This window comes from Notolabrus celidotus, chromosome 5, assembly GCF_009762535.1.
Source record: "Notolabrus celidotus isolate fNotCel1 chromosome 5, fNotCel1.pri, whole genome shotgun sequence".
NCBI classification, from domain to species: Eukaryota; Metazoa; Chordata; class Actinopteri; order Labriformes; family Labridae; genus Notolabrus; species Notolabrus celidotus.
In genome coordinates this window covers 4,811,150-4,826,526 of record NC_048276.1, presented here as the reverse complement: position 1 = coordinate 4,826,526, position 15,377 = coordinate 4,811,150, and the positions used below count along the sequence as shown (strand labels likewise).

At 42.3% G+C, this 15,377-nt stretch overlaps 2 protein-coding genes across 4 annotated transcripts; one reads left to right on the top strand and one right to left on the bottom strand.

The window, feature by feature from the left end:
- Positions 1-334: 334 nt before the first annotated feature.
- LOC117812722 (ras and Rab interactor 1-like) lies at positions 335-5,187 on the bottom strand. Of its 2 annotated transcripts, XM_034683632.1 has the most exons (7): positions 4,982-5,187; positions 4,565-4,634; positions 4,217-4,420; positions 3,563-3,683; positions 2,449-2,521; positions 2,241-2,332; positions 335-1,668 (listed from the first exon to the last, which is right to left on the bottom strand). In XM_034683632.1, exons 2-7 carry the CDS (start codon positions 4,568-4,570, stop codon positions 470-472), a joined length of 1,695 nt encoding a protein of 564 aa, XP_034539523.1. In that variant the 5' UTR covers positions 4,571-4,634; positions 4,982-5,187; the 3' UTR covers positions 335-469. The 2 variants fall into 2 exon arrangements, with proteins under 2 accessions (XP_034539523.1, XP_034539524.1); XM_034683633.1 differs by lacking the exon at positions 4,565-4,634 and having other exon boundaries at positions 4,982-5,186.
- An 818-nt stretch (positions 5,188-6,005) lies between these two features.
- On the top strand, positions 6,006-14,339 carry LOC117812367 (RNA-binding protein 4-like). Of its 2 annotated transcripts, none has more exons than XM_034683068.1 (8): positions 6,006-6,090; positions 6,652-6,831; positions 8,200-8,384; positions 8,663-8,824; positions 8,925-9,034; positions 9,263-9,544; positions 9,651-9,856; positions 10,968-14,339. In XM_034683068.1, the coding sequence occupies exons 2-8, from the start codon at positions 6,671-6,673 to the stop codon at positions 11,449-11,451; spliced, it is 1,590 nt and encodes a 529-aa protein (XP_034538959.1). In that variant the 5' UTR covers positions 6,006-6,090; positions 6,652-6,670; the 3' UTR covers positions 11,452-14,339. The 2 variants fall into 2 exon arrangements, with proteins under 2 accessions (XP_034538959.1, XP_034538958.1); XM_034683067.1 differs by having other exon boundaries at positions 9,651-9,874.
- Positions 14,340-15,377: the final 1,038 nt, after the last annotated feature.

Below are 15,377 nucleotides of genomic sequence, written 5' to 3'. Positions count from 1 at the left end.
GTAGCTAAACTTGAAATAAAACCTTGAAAATAGAAAATGTAATGAGTTTTCTGCCTTTCTTTGTTGTCAGATGACTCCTAAGTTTAGAGGTAGTGATCAGTTAATTATCAAAAGCATCAGTAGCAGTAGATTAATTCATAACAGCACAGGAAACACAGACACATGCTCATATAGGTAGGGTCATTTTCTGCTGACCAGCTAAATGAAGCCACATTAGGTCACGAGTCCTTGGCATCTATATTTTGGGGGTCACAGGCTGAAAAGTTTGGGAACCTCTGGTCTAAATGACTGTTTAAGTTGCCTTAACCCAAATAAAAACTAAGAAAAAAAAAAGAACATTGTAAAATGTGTTTAATTCAAACATGTTCCATATTCTTAAAACACCTCCATTTAAAAGCCCTGAATACTTTCAACATATCAACACTGAACATCTACACAACCTCTCATCAGATCACAAGATGCAGTCCTGTTAGAAGTCTAAAAGATCTGACAGCGAGATGCTTGTACTATCTTCATACGGGTTAGACTGACTCTCTTTTTCATTTAAAGCAGCAGCACTCATCTGTAAAACCAGATCCTCCTCTTCTCCCTTCTTGTTCAGTTCCTCACTCATCTCCTTATTTCCATCCACACCTGCTCCCTCCTCTTCAGCCTCTCTCCCCGCTCTAGAGGGATCAGGTCTCTGAGAGGATGTAGGTGTGTGATAGGCCTGCTCCAGCTGGGCAAAGGATGGAGAGGTGAAGGGGGAGAGCGAGAAAGGGGCTTTAGGGGAAGGAGATCGGGACCTGGGGGGAGAAGCAGCGGGGGACTCGTACGGGGAGAGGGAGGAAAGAGCCTTGGGAGAGAGAGATGGGGATTGATAAGGTGAGAGACAAGGAGAAGCACCCGGGGAGCCATGAGGAGAGATGGAGGGGGATACTTTGGGGAAAAGAGGAGGCGCAGATGGAGAGAGATAGGGTGAGAGTGAGGGCATAAGTGAGGAAGTGATCAGAGGAGACGGCTGCATGTAGTCTGTGTCTTCTGAGAGATGCTCCATAACTGTTGGTGGCTGAAGAGCAGCTTCTTCCTCCTCCTGCTCCTCCACCTCAGGCTGGAGGAGAAGAGTACCTGAGGAGCCCACATCGGTGTTGTCCTGAACTGTGGGATCCATCTGAGCAGTTTGAGTTGGGCCTTTACCCGGCTGTGTGACCTGTTTCTGGGCTTTACACCTCCCTCTGGTTTTGGGCATTAAAGGCGGAGGAGGAGGAGGAACGAGCGGGGGCGACAGCAGGGATGACGTCTCCGTGGAAATCCGAACCTTGAGGCTGCGTTTGAACATGCGCCTTCTGGACAGAGAATTCTGGGACTGCAGGAACAACGGGTTGATGAAACAGAGAGCGCCCAGGCCGGAGCCAAAATCCAGCTCTCCGGGGCTGCGGGTCGTGATCGGACAAAACTCTTGGAACAGGGCGGAGCCAGGTCCGGGTGGCTTTGTGTCTGATTCAGGTGCAGTCTTGGTCTGAGGATCTGAGTCAGGCTGGGGAGCTGAATCAGGTGGAGCTGCAGAGCTTGCTTGTGGAGCAGTAGAAGGAGGGGCTGGGGTTGCAGGGGCTGGCTGCTTCTCCTGGTCTTTTGGGGGTTTTGGAGCCTCTCTAGGCCCTCGGACATTTAGGTGGGAATTCCAGAATTCTGTAAAATAAAACAGATTTTGAACAATAACCACAACATGTCCTGCAAAAAATAAATATTATATATACTGTACACAAAAGATGTGACAGTGTCAATAATTATGTTATCTGCAAAAACTATCACTACCAAAGATTTTAACTTTGCAGATACCTTCTAAAAGTGTGTCATGCTTTCATACAAAACATATTCCCTTCTAATTTTGTCAACAAAAAACTGCACAGTTCATATTTTAGTTTGTCTCATGTGGGAAAAAAATAATTCCCCTTTTCAACATTTTTAGTATTTCTGTTTCCTTTCGGACAGTTGGAAAGAACTAGTTATTCAAAAAGTCCTTTAATGGCCACATATGGTTGATTATATTATAAGTCTTAAATTAAATATGTCCCTATCTTCTCATTTAATCTACACATAAACATCTACTCACTTTTAATGTATGTTGTTCTGGTGTTTATGTTTCCCCGCAGAGTGGAGTTAATTACTGTGTTTATATGTGTGCGCCTTGTGTAAACAGATTCTTTAAGTCCCATGCATTACAAAACCTGCAGTGTGGAAATAGAACTGTGTTAACTAACCTACTCCCATGTGAGAGATTGACTCCAGCTCCTTGTGCGATGACGCCCTTGCGATGGCTTCAGGAAGCTCCAGAGGGAAAGGCAGGACATCTCTGAGCGGTACACAACATAATAATAACAATATTAGCAGATTGAAACACATAACATTTTTATAGAGGAGATATCATGACAGCTTAAGAGAATGCTAACAAGGAAAAGGAAGTGTTACCTGCTGACACAGTAGAAGGAGATCAGTCTTGGGAGATCCGGGAAGCTGATGGCTGAGGTCTCCAGACTCAGAGCTGCAGAGAGGAAGGTGCAAAGAGACGGGTAGTTAGAACCAAATTAGATTGTAAGCAGTTGTTGAAACACTGTTAAAACTAATGTAACTATTAAAAATGCTTCATTAAAGGAGTTTAATTTGCTGCATGTGATTACTCTCTGACAAATGATCCAAAACGTTTAATATAAGAGATAAGATATTACTTTTTTGATCATTGTGGGGAAATTCAGTTGTTGCAGCAACCCAGACAAAAGTACTATCAAGAATATTTTAAATAAGTAAAAGTAAAAAAAGATAAACAAAAGAATACAGATTTAAGATATATACAAATGTTACAAATGGTTTAAACAGTGGTAATAATTACAGGCAGTATTAAAAATGATTCAGTAGTGGCAGGTTGACATGGTGTGATTATGGTTGGTTATGACAGATTAATGTTAAAAAAAGATCTACATAGCGACATAATGACTGCTACAATCTACATATAAGCTTTTACTGAAATAACATTAGAGGATTTGACCTCTTTGTATCATCACCCTCATTTTGACTGGTGACTGTTTTTATCATCACATAGATTTTCACTGTAACTGTTAAAGATTGAGGCTGCATGTATTTTTAAATGTAATCACATTACGGTGTTACATATTACTCCTCAGCACAGTGTGAGCAGATCAACATACTTAAAACAGAGACACATTAGAGACACGGTGAATCTGATAGCTTGATGTTATCTATAAACACTGTGTGTTTAAGACATGCTGTGATGAAAAGGAACATAGCTGACTCATCTTTTAATTGATTTCCTGCATTCAAAGCTGCAATTAGATGCAAATATGTTCCAATCAGCCTCAAAGAGAAAGCAGGAACAGTTTCTTCTGCATCTATCTGTTAACCTTCACATGGTTGACCATACTGTAATGCATACATGTGTACAAACTATTGGGATTGAGCTCCTTTTGCTTGGGTCACCAGAGCAGAGTCTCTTAGTTCCAATAATTTTGTACATTACAACTAGTTAATATAACCAGACAAGGTCTTGATATGTGTTGGTGTCACTTACTTTTACTGGCGCGTTCCTCCCTGATACCAAACTGCTGAACAAAGAACGGCACGCTGTCATCCGCCAAACGGATACACAGAACATTCCTCTGGGATGTCCGAGACTTACGCACCAGGAAGGTCTGCAAGAGGACACATAAAATCATGGAGTGCATGAGTGTGCAGAGAATACATGTTTGCAGAACAGTCCATCAATCTTTATTTGTATAGCGCCAAATCACAACAAATGTTATCCTCAGACTCTTTTACAAACATAGGAGGTCTAGACCATACTCTATGTTCTATTATTAACTATTATTAATTATCAATTATTAATTAAGACCAGATCAGATCCAGTCCCATCTTACAGACAGGACTCAGTCTGATCTCATCTTAATCCACCATGAGCAGAGCACGTTGCAGCTTTTAGCAAGTTACAGTGGCAAGGACAAACTTCCTTTAACAGGCAGAAACCTCCAGCAGGACCAGACTCATGTTAGACACACATCTGCTGAGACCGTGTTGGGGTTAGAAAGAGGGATATAGGAGATTAATAGAGAGAGAGAGATGATGGTGGTGAGACGGATAGTTGTAGTTGTAGCAGTGTGTCGCCTGTAATGTGTATGAATAAGATGTGTGCATAAGAGGTCAAACTGTGTCTCAGTGAGTATCTGACCCCAGTAGGCTCCCTTTGCAGTATGTGCAGTGCAGTCGCAGCATTGATCGACAGCTGAAGCCACACAGGAACAGTCAGCAGGAGACGATCCAGCACGCTGATGCTCCTCAGAGATCCTCGGGACCGTTGATGAGCCAATTGCTTGCACTTCGATGACTTGGTGGGCTCTGGGAAATCATACAGAGGTTCTCCTTGCTGTGCCATCTGCACATACAACAAAAAGCACCAGTGGTTATTAACAATCCTGCAACTACTCATGACCTCCCATTGGTGCTACAGGTGGTTATTATCTGTCCCTGTGGGGCTCATATTCAGGAACAGGAAGACGGGTGGGATGGCTGCACACACCTGCATAATAAAGCTGCCTGGATTGGGAGAGCAAGTCCAGACTTGGTGAAGTGCTGCAGCTCAGACAGAGCTTAAATGAAATATAAGGCTTTAGGAAACACACAGTTTATAATTTAGGAAGCAGAGGGAATAGAACAATTCCACTAAAAGCAGTCTACTATTACACCCTAAACATACAGACTAAGGCAATGATATATCTTGTTGACTATAGGCTATCATTCTGAAATACTCCCCTAGTTAAAGATGAATTATAACTACAGACTTCAGTCCGGGTCGGAGGCGCGCATTCCTGTAAAATTTTCATTTCCTCCTTAAAAATATGTGTCAGAGTCTTCCTGTTATACAATCTTACACTTTGATACATTCAATCTGAGTCTTTACTGATTCTCATTCTATCATTTAAAGGCTGAGGTTTACCTCTCGGCCCTGATCCTTTCCTTCTCTCCTCCGATTCCACTTTACATAATCCAAATCCTTCTTCTTCTTCTTCTTCTTCCATCAACTTTACCCCAAAGAAAGTTCAAAACTCTTTTTCAGCTTTGGTGAGAGCTCCACGTTCCGGAGGTGTTTTAGGCTCCTCCTCCTCGCCCACCTGGAAACAAACATGTCATCGTGACGTATGCAAGACTCACGAGTATAACCATTAGTATGGGCGCAGTAGAATAAAAAAGCACTATAAGAACTTCAGTCACAATGAGGTAGTTAAAAGTAGCCTATTTGTAACTCTACATTGGATTCAGATGCATAAAATAAATAGTAGCAGTAATGATAGTAAAATTAATAGTGGATTAGGGCCACTGGAAAAAAAAAATTAAGGTCAATTTAAAAAATATATATATATTATTATTCTGAGAAAAAAGTCAGAATTCTGAGAAAAAAGTCAGAATTCTGTCTACTTTTAGTCTGAACTGAAAGTAGTCAGTGGAAACAGGGATTTTTAAAAAGCATCTCACTTTGAAAATATCGAAAATCATCACTAATATGCTTTATTTCCAATGGCTTTTATTTTGAAAATTCCAAATCAGGTCAAGCTGTAATTGGCAGCATCACATTTTGAGGTTTTCTCCTTTCAGTCTGAATCAAACATATCAGTGGAGGCTGAGATTTATTGTAATATCAAATATATCATTACCAGGGACATTTTTATGTTTCAGGCAGCTTTTATTTTGAAAATCCACCAGAATTCTGACTTTAATCTCAGAATTCTGATTTTGTTTTTCTCAGAATAATAATTAAAAAAAAAATTGACCTTAATTTGTTTTTTTCAGTGGCCCTAATCCTCTTCTGTAAACTAAAAACAATGTCACAACAGTTAAATAATTTACATGAAAAACCTCGAACTTTCACATCCAACTGAGACTTAAATCCCGATTGATTGAGCCATGGTTTAACATTTAGAGCTTTATTATAAACATCTTGAAGACTTGATGAAACTGCGCCCCCATGGCGGCCATGATGGCGGCTCTGTGCACCTCTAGTAACCGGAAGCGGAAGTGACGTCTGACACAGCTCTGGGACCGCGTTGGGTAAGAAAACTGTGTAGCTACAATTCTAGGATGAAAAATAAAAACCCTCCTTTATGTTCCAATTTAACTACTCAACTATATTTAGAAACAAGTTAATATTTATTATTTTATCTCATAGCGGTGAAGGAGCTCTTTTATATTAATCCGTTTTTTCCCACCATCATAAAACCTGACGTTAGCATTAGCATGCTATCCTAGCTAACGTTAGCTTGATTCCCAATGTTTGTTTTTCACATAAAGGCTCATAGTGTCTGTAGCTACAACCAACTGTTGGTGATTTACTGATCCTTCATCCTACCTTATAAACAACTTTGTATTTTATTCTGATGTAACTGTGATTCGTCTAACGTAGATAGCAAAGCTAAACCATCACCGTCTGTACTTTAATTGGATCGTTTCACCGCCAAAGTTAACGGTTTAATTAGCTCCCCTTTCCAAATACTCTGTTCTAGACTCACTGAACTCATTAATCAGGACTATGATTGTGTTTTTGAGTTGCCCTCATTAGCGTTTCATTCTGTATCCGTCTTAACCAAAGCTCTTTGTTTAATCCTGTTCCAGATGTCCGGTTGAAACAGAGATGAGCGGGGAGAACGTGAAGTTGTTTGTGGGGAATCTTCCTTTAGATGCAACTCACGAAGAGCTCACCAAGCTCTTTGGGCCGTATGGAGAGATCAACACCTGCTCTCTGCTCAGACAGTATGCCTTCGTCACCTTGAAGGGAGAGGGGGCAGCTGACAGGTATGAAACTCTATGAACTGCATCATCACTTTTATATTCTGAGGAGGGATAATTACTCTGACATAAATACACTATCATTTAAATGAAGGCCAAAGTGATTAAATTCATGTCTTACAACCTCTCTGTTAAGTTAATACATTGTTTAGTTCAGGTTCAGGTTACTTTATTTGTACCCGTAGGTCAACTTGTATTGCAGCCAGTGAGATATTCGGTCATAACAGAGTTACTGGACAGATGTCAGATAGAACAAACTACTGTATGTGCTTAACGTACTAAAATATCCCAGGAGCAAGCTACCCCAATCAGACCTCAAGCCTGATACCTTTGAGCCAGTTGGTGTGGTGGGATCTAAACCACTTTAGACTCTAGAGAGAGAATAATCAGAACTTATTGAGTTATTGGAAAATACTCTGAACTCTTGAATTTTTGACACAGTAGTGAATTGATACCTGTTGCTATTCATGCATGATGAGACTAGGAGTGTGAACTCTCGCTGGGATTGTGGGGTTTTTGTATGATTGATCCTGGTAGTGATTGTGAACAGTGTAAATGTTCGATATAGCTCAACTTTATTGAGCTAGCTTTTCTTTACTTTTTATTTTTATTACAAAGTGACCAATTAAGTTGTTTGTACATTTATTATTACTTATGTTTTTGCTCCTTGACTTATCAAGTGATTTTCTGTTACATTATTATTACATTTCAGTACAGCTGTTTAAACTTGACTCGTGGTTGTGTTTATTAATTTCCTACAAAGCTCACTAGGTGGACCATATTAAGGCCACACATTTTAATTCTAACATAATTTCATAAGTGTTACATAAAACTAATATAACAATAAAAATGATAAAACCAATAGACATGGTAAAGTGATACAAGGGCTAAAGGTTCCATTTAAAAGGCACATCAGAAAACATCCATCCATCCATTACCTTGACCGCTTATCCCGTTAGGGGTCGCAGTGGGCTAGAGCCTATCCCAGCTGACTTCGGGCGGAAGGCAGGGTACACCCCGGACAGGCCACCAGCCAATCACAGGGCTCAGAAAACAACCATTAAAAACTATAAACTCACTTGAATAAATAAGAAAATCTGGACTTAAGTCTTAAAATTAGAATTTGAGTCCACATGTGAAGGGAATGCTGTGGCTTGTTTAGCTCAGTGAAACAGCAAACATGTTGATGCTGATTTTTTCCAGTATCATTTTTAATTAAACAAAAACAAACACAGTATCCATTTTATGCTTTTCAACACAGAGTACAAAATTATAAACTGTAAGAAAAGTAAAAAAAAAGGTGTGAGATATTTAACACGTGTCAATTTTCTATAAAGAAAAACTTAAAGTTAAATTTGATTCTTCGTCTCTCAGGGCCATACGACACCTCGATGGTAAAGAGTACAGAGGCAGGCCCCTGGTAGTCGAGGAGTCACGTGCACGCCCGCCCAACTCCACTAAAGTGTTTGTCGGGAACCTCAGCGCCACATGTTCAGCAGATGACCTCCACGGGCTTTTCTCAACCTTTGGAAGAGTTCTTGACTGTGATAAAGTCAAAGGTGAGTGGGAGAGCCCCGTGTTCATGGTATAACAGGATGAGAAGTTTGAGTCAGATGTTAGGTTAGTAGTCCTGATCTGTAAGTACTTGATTAACAGTGAAAGGTAATAAATATTTTTCAGGAGTGGAATTTGCCTGTTGAGTTTCTGAAGTCACAAATATTCACTTTTTATACTTCATAATGCTGAACAGTGAGTGACATAATGATTTAATGTGTTTTCTTATGAGATGAATGTTTCATGCTAATGCTGCTGTCCTTACCTCCTGTTCACTTTACAGCGAGACTATGCTCAAATGTCGGCTACGCGTTTGTGCACATGGAGAGGAAGGAGGAGGCCGTTGTAGCGATTGAGGCTCTCAATGGGACCATGTACAAGGGCCGTCAGTTAGCTGTGGAGCTGTCCAAAGCTCAGCCTTTGATCAACCAGATTGTATCAGCCGGTAATGCAAATTCCTCCAGCTGTGATGTCTTGAACTAAAATACTGAAAACAGTTCACGTCCACGTTCTGATCACGTTCTTCTGCTCCTGGTCCCTTGTAGGTGGCAGGGAGGGTCTTCTTCCTCGACCACATCCATCATTAGAGCATCATCAGAGTCAGGCAGCTGTGCTCGCAGCTGCTGCAGCTGCTGCTGCCGGACTACCTATACAAGTAAGTGACTTCTTTAGAACGCCATCCACTTTGTAAAGCAACAGGTAACGCTTGATAGACTTGTTTTAACCCAGAGTCTGAAGAAACATGTTTTGTTTCTTACATCTTTGTGCACCCTGATCCTTTTCAAGACATGCACTTCAATTCACCAAACTATGATGTTTGTTTAGATAAATTCAGTTTGAGTATATTGAAATGTTTCTGATGTTGTCTCATTTTTCTTTGCAGGTTCAACAAAGCGTCCATAACTCCTTCTATAACACCACATCCTTCGACCCGACCTACGCTGCTCTGAAGGGGATAACAAGCTCTAAAGGTGCTGACGGAGTGATATACGGCGCTCTCGCCAGCCAGGTGTACGGAACTGTTGCTGACCAGGTGTACCACGATATAGCCAATCACAATCCAGGAGTCAGTACGGTTGTTGAAGAAGTAGAACCTCAGCCGAGCCCAGATCCTACGACTCTCTTTGAGGCTGCAAGAGCCAAGTTCTTCCAGGAGGGACAGAAGGTCTTTTTATATTTCTTTTGAGTGAAATCTTCAATTTTCTTCATGAATGTTTTTTGTGTTGTATTTTTATATTTTTGTATATTTACGGTGGTATTTTTAATTGAAGGTTTTGGCAGAGCAGCAGGCTGGGAGGAAGGCAGCAGCTGCAGAAAATGAGCGGGATCGCAGCCCAATCAGAGGAAACCGAGCCCCCCTCCTCCCTGACCCAGTGCCAGGTTCCTTCGCTCAGGCTCGACCCAAACGCCGCGCGCTGCTGCCGACGCCACCTGGAGCACCTGAGGAGGCTGCGCCTGCAGCCACCACACCTGAAGGGTCAGATCCTGTAGCTAGGTACACACTACATTTTATTGTATCGCACAGGCGGGGGAAAGTTTGTATGATTATCCCACTTTCTCTTTAATATGTGAAATGAAACTCGGACATGAAACAAATGGCCAATTTACCAAGAACATTATTACACACATTTAAACATATGTTAAAGAGGGTAACATCACAACATTTTACAACACTTAGATCTTAGTAATTATCCTTTTCCAGTCTTTTATATGCATATGCATAGAAAGAAGTAGTATGTCCAGAATCCAGATAGCCACTCAGTCCTGAAATGTTTCTGTCCTCCATCATCTTTCCAGGTGAATGCATCCATTTATACTCATTTAAACACATACTGTATATACACATTAATCTTCACCTCCTCCGTCAGTAATCAACACTCATTTTCCTGCATACATCCCTTACACAAACCATCAGATAAATAACTATTAACATTAGAAGAAGGGGGAGCTCCTCCTCTTTAGAGATTACATTTATGTTTTAATCTCTAAGGAGGAGGGGGGGGGGGGTAATATCTTGTTGGTAGAGTCATCCTAAATCTGCTCGCACTGGGGTTATAAATTAAATCCACTTTGATCAAATGTGTCCTTTTGGATCCTCAGAGAGAAAGTCAATTTCTCCATTTTAAATATTTCCAAAATTGTTCCAAACCAGTCATCCACTGTGGGTGCTGCTGGTTTAAGCCACCTTCTCGTGATTGTTTTTTTTGCTGGCTGCTAAAAGCACTTGCAGCAGTTTTGTATCACTCCTCTTTTTCAGACACAGATCATGACCCAAGTACAGAGCCTCAAAGGTCATGGGTGCTTGGGTCTCAAACACCTTGCCTAATGTTCTGTGAATGTCATTCCAATATGAACTCAGTTTTGGACAACCCAGAATAAACAAAAATGATTTGCCTCCATTGAGCCACATTGTCTCAAACACATCTGTCTTGTGTCCCTGTATTTCTCTTGGTATGGGGTCATAAAGTACCTGATCATATTTTTCCAGCGATGTTGTCTTCGGTCTCTGGAGTTAGAAAAAAACTCAGATTTTCAAGCTAACATTTTCTCTCCTCTTCTTCTCTCTTCCTCTGTGAACTCTTCTGCAGGTCTTACTCAGAGTACTACCAGCAAATGCATCAGTACCAACAGTACCAACAACAGTACCAGCAACAGTACCAGTACCTCCAATATGCCTACACCAACCCTCCCCCTCCGCCCCCTCCTCCTCCAGCCTCCACACAGCACCAGGCCTCCACGACAGCCCCGCCCCCTCCCGGAACATACTCTGCACCCCCGACCTATGCCGCACCGGGTGCCTACGGACCGCCCGGAACGTACGACGCCGCGGGAGGGTACGCCGCCTCAGCCGGGAGCTACAACGCGTCAACCGGGAGCTATGATGCCTCGTCAGGAAGCTATGACACATCTGGCGGCTACGGGGCAGCGGGAGCATATGATTCATCGGGAGCTTATGCAGCAGCAGGAAGCTACTCCGCATCCACACCGTATGAGCAGACACCCGCACACGGGCAACCCATGCCCCAGCGCCATGATTACCCTTACCACACGCCAGAACCTCCTTATCGATAGTCCCAGACCCCCAACACTCCTTCCACACTGCAGATGTGTGTGTGTGTGCGTGTGCGTGTGTGTGCGTGTGTGTGTGTGTGTGTGTGCATGTGTATTTACAAAAGGGACAGTTTAAAGAGGAAGTGTGGACCGTGAGCGAGGTTGTAATTCCAACATGCTTTTAACTTTAAAGCGTGTCTTTTCACGATCGTACGCGAGTCTCCAACGAGCTCTCGTGTCAGTTGTTGGCTACTGAGTTGAGTGGTTGATTCCACAGGTGAACAGGGTCTGTGGACGGGTAGACTGAGGTGGATGATGACCATAGAGGCACAGCTGGTTCCTTGTGGAATGTTAAAGAAGCTGAAATGCTTCAGAGTACAAAATAAAAGCAGTGAAGTAGGGAAAGCATTTTATTTGTACAAAATAAAACCCAGTTTTTTACTCAAAACATGCAGAATTATCCTCCTAAACTTTAACACATCAGTCCAAAACTGCCATCCCTTTTATTGATCTCATCCGAGGTGAAGATCTAGACCCACACAGGAGCCCCCTTTGGAATATGTTACGGTCTTCAGTTCAGATTCAGACCACCCTCCACCTGATGGGGGGGATACACGTCGGCAGGAAAGTGAAGCAGAACTTTGAAGTAGTTGATCGGTCAGGTTGTTGTTGTTGCCTTTGCTGGAGACTCTTATTTTGTAGAGATGAAGAATGTTTGTTTCGGTTCGGGTTGTCTGGAATGTGTTTCTTTAAGTGGCGATCTATTCAAACCCACGTGTGACTTTTTAAACTTCGACACCAGGGTAAAAACACAGAGCGGATGTCTGAGCGTTTTCGATGAAATCAAAGTTTATAACTTGGATGTTTTCCCAGAAGTTTTCTCTCTTTTCCCAGAATCTCTGTCCAAACAAGGCCAAAGATTGTTCCCTCTAGATCTTCAAACTGGGACCTCTGCAGTCTATTCCTTTCTCTGATCCTGAGGAGACTCTTCCTCTCGCCTCGGTTAATCCTGTTTGATCCCAGGTTTGTTTTTATGTTGACTGAAGAAGCGTTGATTTTTGGTTCTGTATACATTTTAATTTATAAAATCTAGACGGATGTCAGTGCGCATTTTTGGCCAATTATGTTAAAAATGAGCGAGTGTACATGATTCTTTAATATCTGATTCATTTTGTGACATTTTCTATCACAGGCGTTTGTTTCCGGTGTCTTGCTTCTGCTGCGACGTCTTTAGAGGAGAAGTTCGGCTTGTTTTCGTACCGAAGAATTAAAAGATTTGCTACTCGTGTAAATACTTCAAATCTTATTTTAGAATGAAAAAAAAAAAACATGCCAGATTTGGTGAAACAAGGAAAACATTGACTGTTAAAGTTAAGATGAAGTGATTGTATATCTTCCCCAACGGTTTGAGAGGAGTTGATGAAGCGGGTCAGCTCAGAGGTCGTTCTGAAGAAGTGGTCTGCTTCGGTTTTGTGGTTTCGGTTCTTAAAAACAGGCGGGTAGTGATTCACGATTCAAGCTGAGCGCAGGTATCCATGTGTTTCTTTGAACAGCTGTGCAGTGGTGTGTTGCTGCCGTCTGTAGGGTCATTGACCGAGTGGATTTGAGGTGAAAGTCTTCGTGCTGAAGGTTGTTTAGACTCTAACAGAGGTCACTGATATCCCTGAGCAGCAGTGAGAAGGGCCAACGACCTCTTCCTCTTCCCTCTTCTCATCTCAGCAGGAACACACACACCTTATTTTGACACTTTGGCTTCTCTGCATTGATAATATATAACCCTCTGACAACTCCACTGTTACTGTTATTCTAACTGGGTTCATTGCAGATCACACATGAGTCTAATACAAATGCACACCTGGTTCCACCTGTATTTTCTGACTTCTAGCATCTGTTCGTTCGTGATCATACCACACACTAGTTATTCATCTGATTTCTTCTTATTCACCACTTGAGTTGGTAGTGCTTTGTTAGGCTTAAGTGACACACAGCCTACATTATTCCACCTTCTTCCATGTGAACTGTTAGTTGCATGCCTTGTTGTTGCTGCTGCTCCAGCCACCTTCTTCCTCTTGCTGATTATTGCAGCTAGAGTGGGAGGGAGCCAAACTGAGCCCTTGCCCTGGACGTACGCCACACGCAGCTCTAGCGTGGGACGGGGAAAACAGCAGCGTTAGGCCTGAAAATGCTGTGGACGATGGGGTGTCCCCCTACTAAGGTAAACACTCAGACCACACACTCCTGCCCCTCCCCGAAACACGCGTACAAACAAACACACACTCATACATTCACACAGATACACCTGTGTCAATACTTCCTGTTCCTTACCTGTGTCTCCGGGAGTTATTTGTCAGGATTTCAGATATTTTTGCAAAACGGATCCTGCCGTCAGTTTTTAAGGGAAGACCGCCATTTTCCTGATTTATATCCTCAAATTTTTCCCCCCAAGTTCCCCCCCGCTCATACATTCCTGCTCACAAACACAAGATGGAGACGCCTTAGTCTAAATCCGCACCCTCTCTGAGGCAGTCGTGATGTTGTAAGTACATCCTGTACCCGACAGCCTGTCGTTCAGGAGCACCAGGCTATCGCAGCCAGAGCTGGACATGGGACATTAAGCTAGGATGGGTTGTTTTAGTTTTTGTAAATGCGCCCCTGGGGCCACTTTGGGGTTAAGTGCCTTGCTTAAGAGCACATCGGTAGGCCCTTCATTTCAGAGTTGAATAACCTGGCTCAGGATCGGTTGCTGGTTCAACGCTCAACTTCCCCCTGCCCCTTAAAACGACGATTTTTGATGCCGCATTCAACTTGTTTGAATGACAATGAAAACAAATATTACATTTTGTTTTAAATTACATTTTGTCCTATGTTCTTTGAAATGTTTAATTATCAATAAATGAATTTCAACAGACCTCAAGCTTCTCCGTGTGAATATTTGGAATGAAAGCCTCCAATAAACCGGTAACTAATCCAGAATTAAAGGTGACATATCATGCAAAATCAACTTTCTAATGGTTCTCTACCTGAAATATGTGTCCCTGGCATGTCTACAAATCCCCCTCAAAATGAAAAGAATCCATTCTGCCCCTGTTCTGATTTCTCCACCTTTCTGTAAATGTGTGCTGAAACCAGCCGTTTCAGTTTTCAGTGTTTTTCATACGTCACATCGCCATCCGGTCTGTAACAGGAAGTCAGAGCTCGGAGCTTGTTCAGCCCATAGACTGTATAAAATACAACTCAACCCCTCCTCCGTTTTTCATTACCTGCACACGTGTGCTAACAAGGAGCTTAGGAGGGAGGCATGCTAGTTGTAGGCTGTCTTAATAAACACAAAGGTCGGTTTTACTCCCCACGTCTGCAGATTTGAAGATCTAGTGGATGATTTTTATTTGTCATGGAAAAGTGCTAGCGCTAGTTAGCATAGCCACATAGCTACATGTTCGTCGCTGTGTACCAAGACACACGTCGACATACTGACAAATAAAACAACAAGAAACACTAAATCTGTGACCAATGGTTCAGAAAGGTCCTGCTGCAGGCGCCTCAGGATCAGATTCTGGATCAGATTCAGAGGGTTGAAGTAACGCGGGTCTGTGAGCAGCCAACATGTAAACATTAGATCAACGTGCTGGAAAGCCGAGGCCACACCCACTTCCTGAGGGGGCGTGGTCAGAGAGCTCATTCTCATTTAAAGGCACAGACACAGAAAACAGCCTGTTCTGAGCAGGGCTGAAAAAGAGGGGTTTACAGGCAGACCAAAATCTGATTTCAAAGTGTTTTTTTGAGCATAAACTTTAAAGACATGTTTTGGGGACCTCTTAAACCAATATATTTTGATGAAAAAGAGCATAATATGTCACCTTTAATACGTCTGTGGAGTCTGAAAGTACCACAAGAACGCAGCGTTAGATGACGTTTTATTCCGTTTTCTTCCAAAAACATCAACCTAT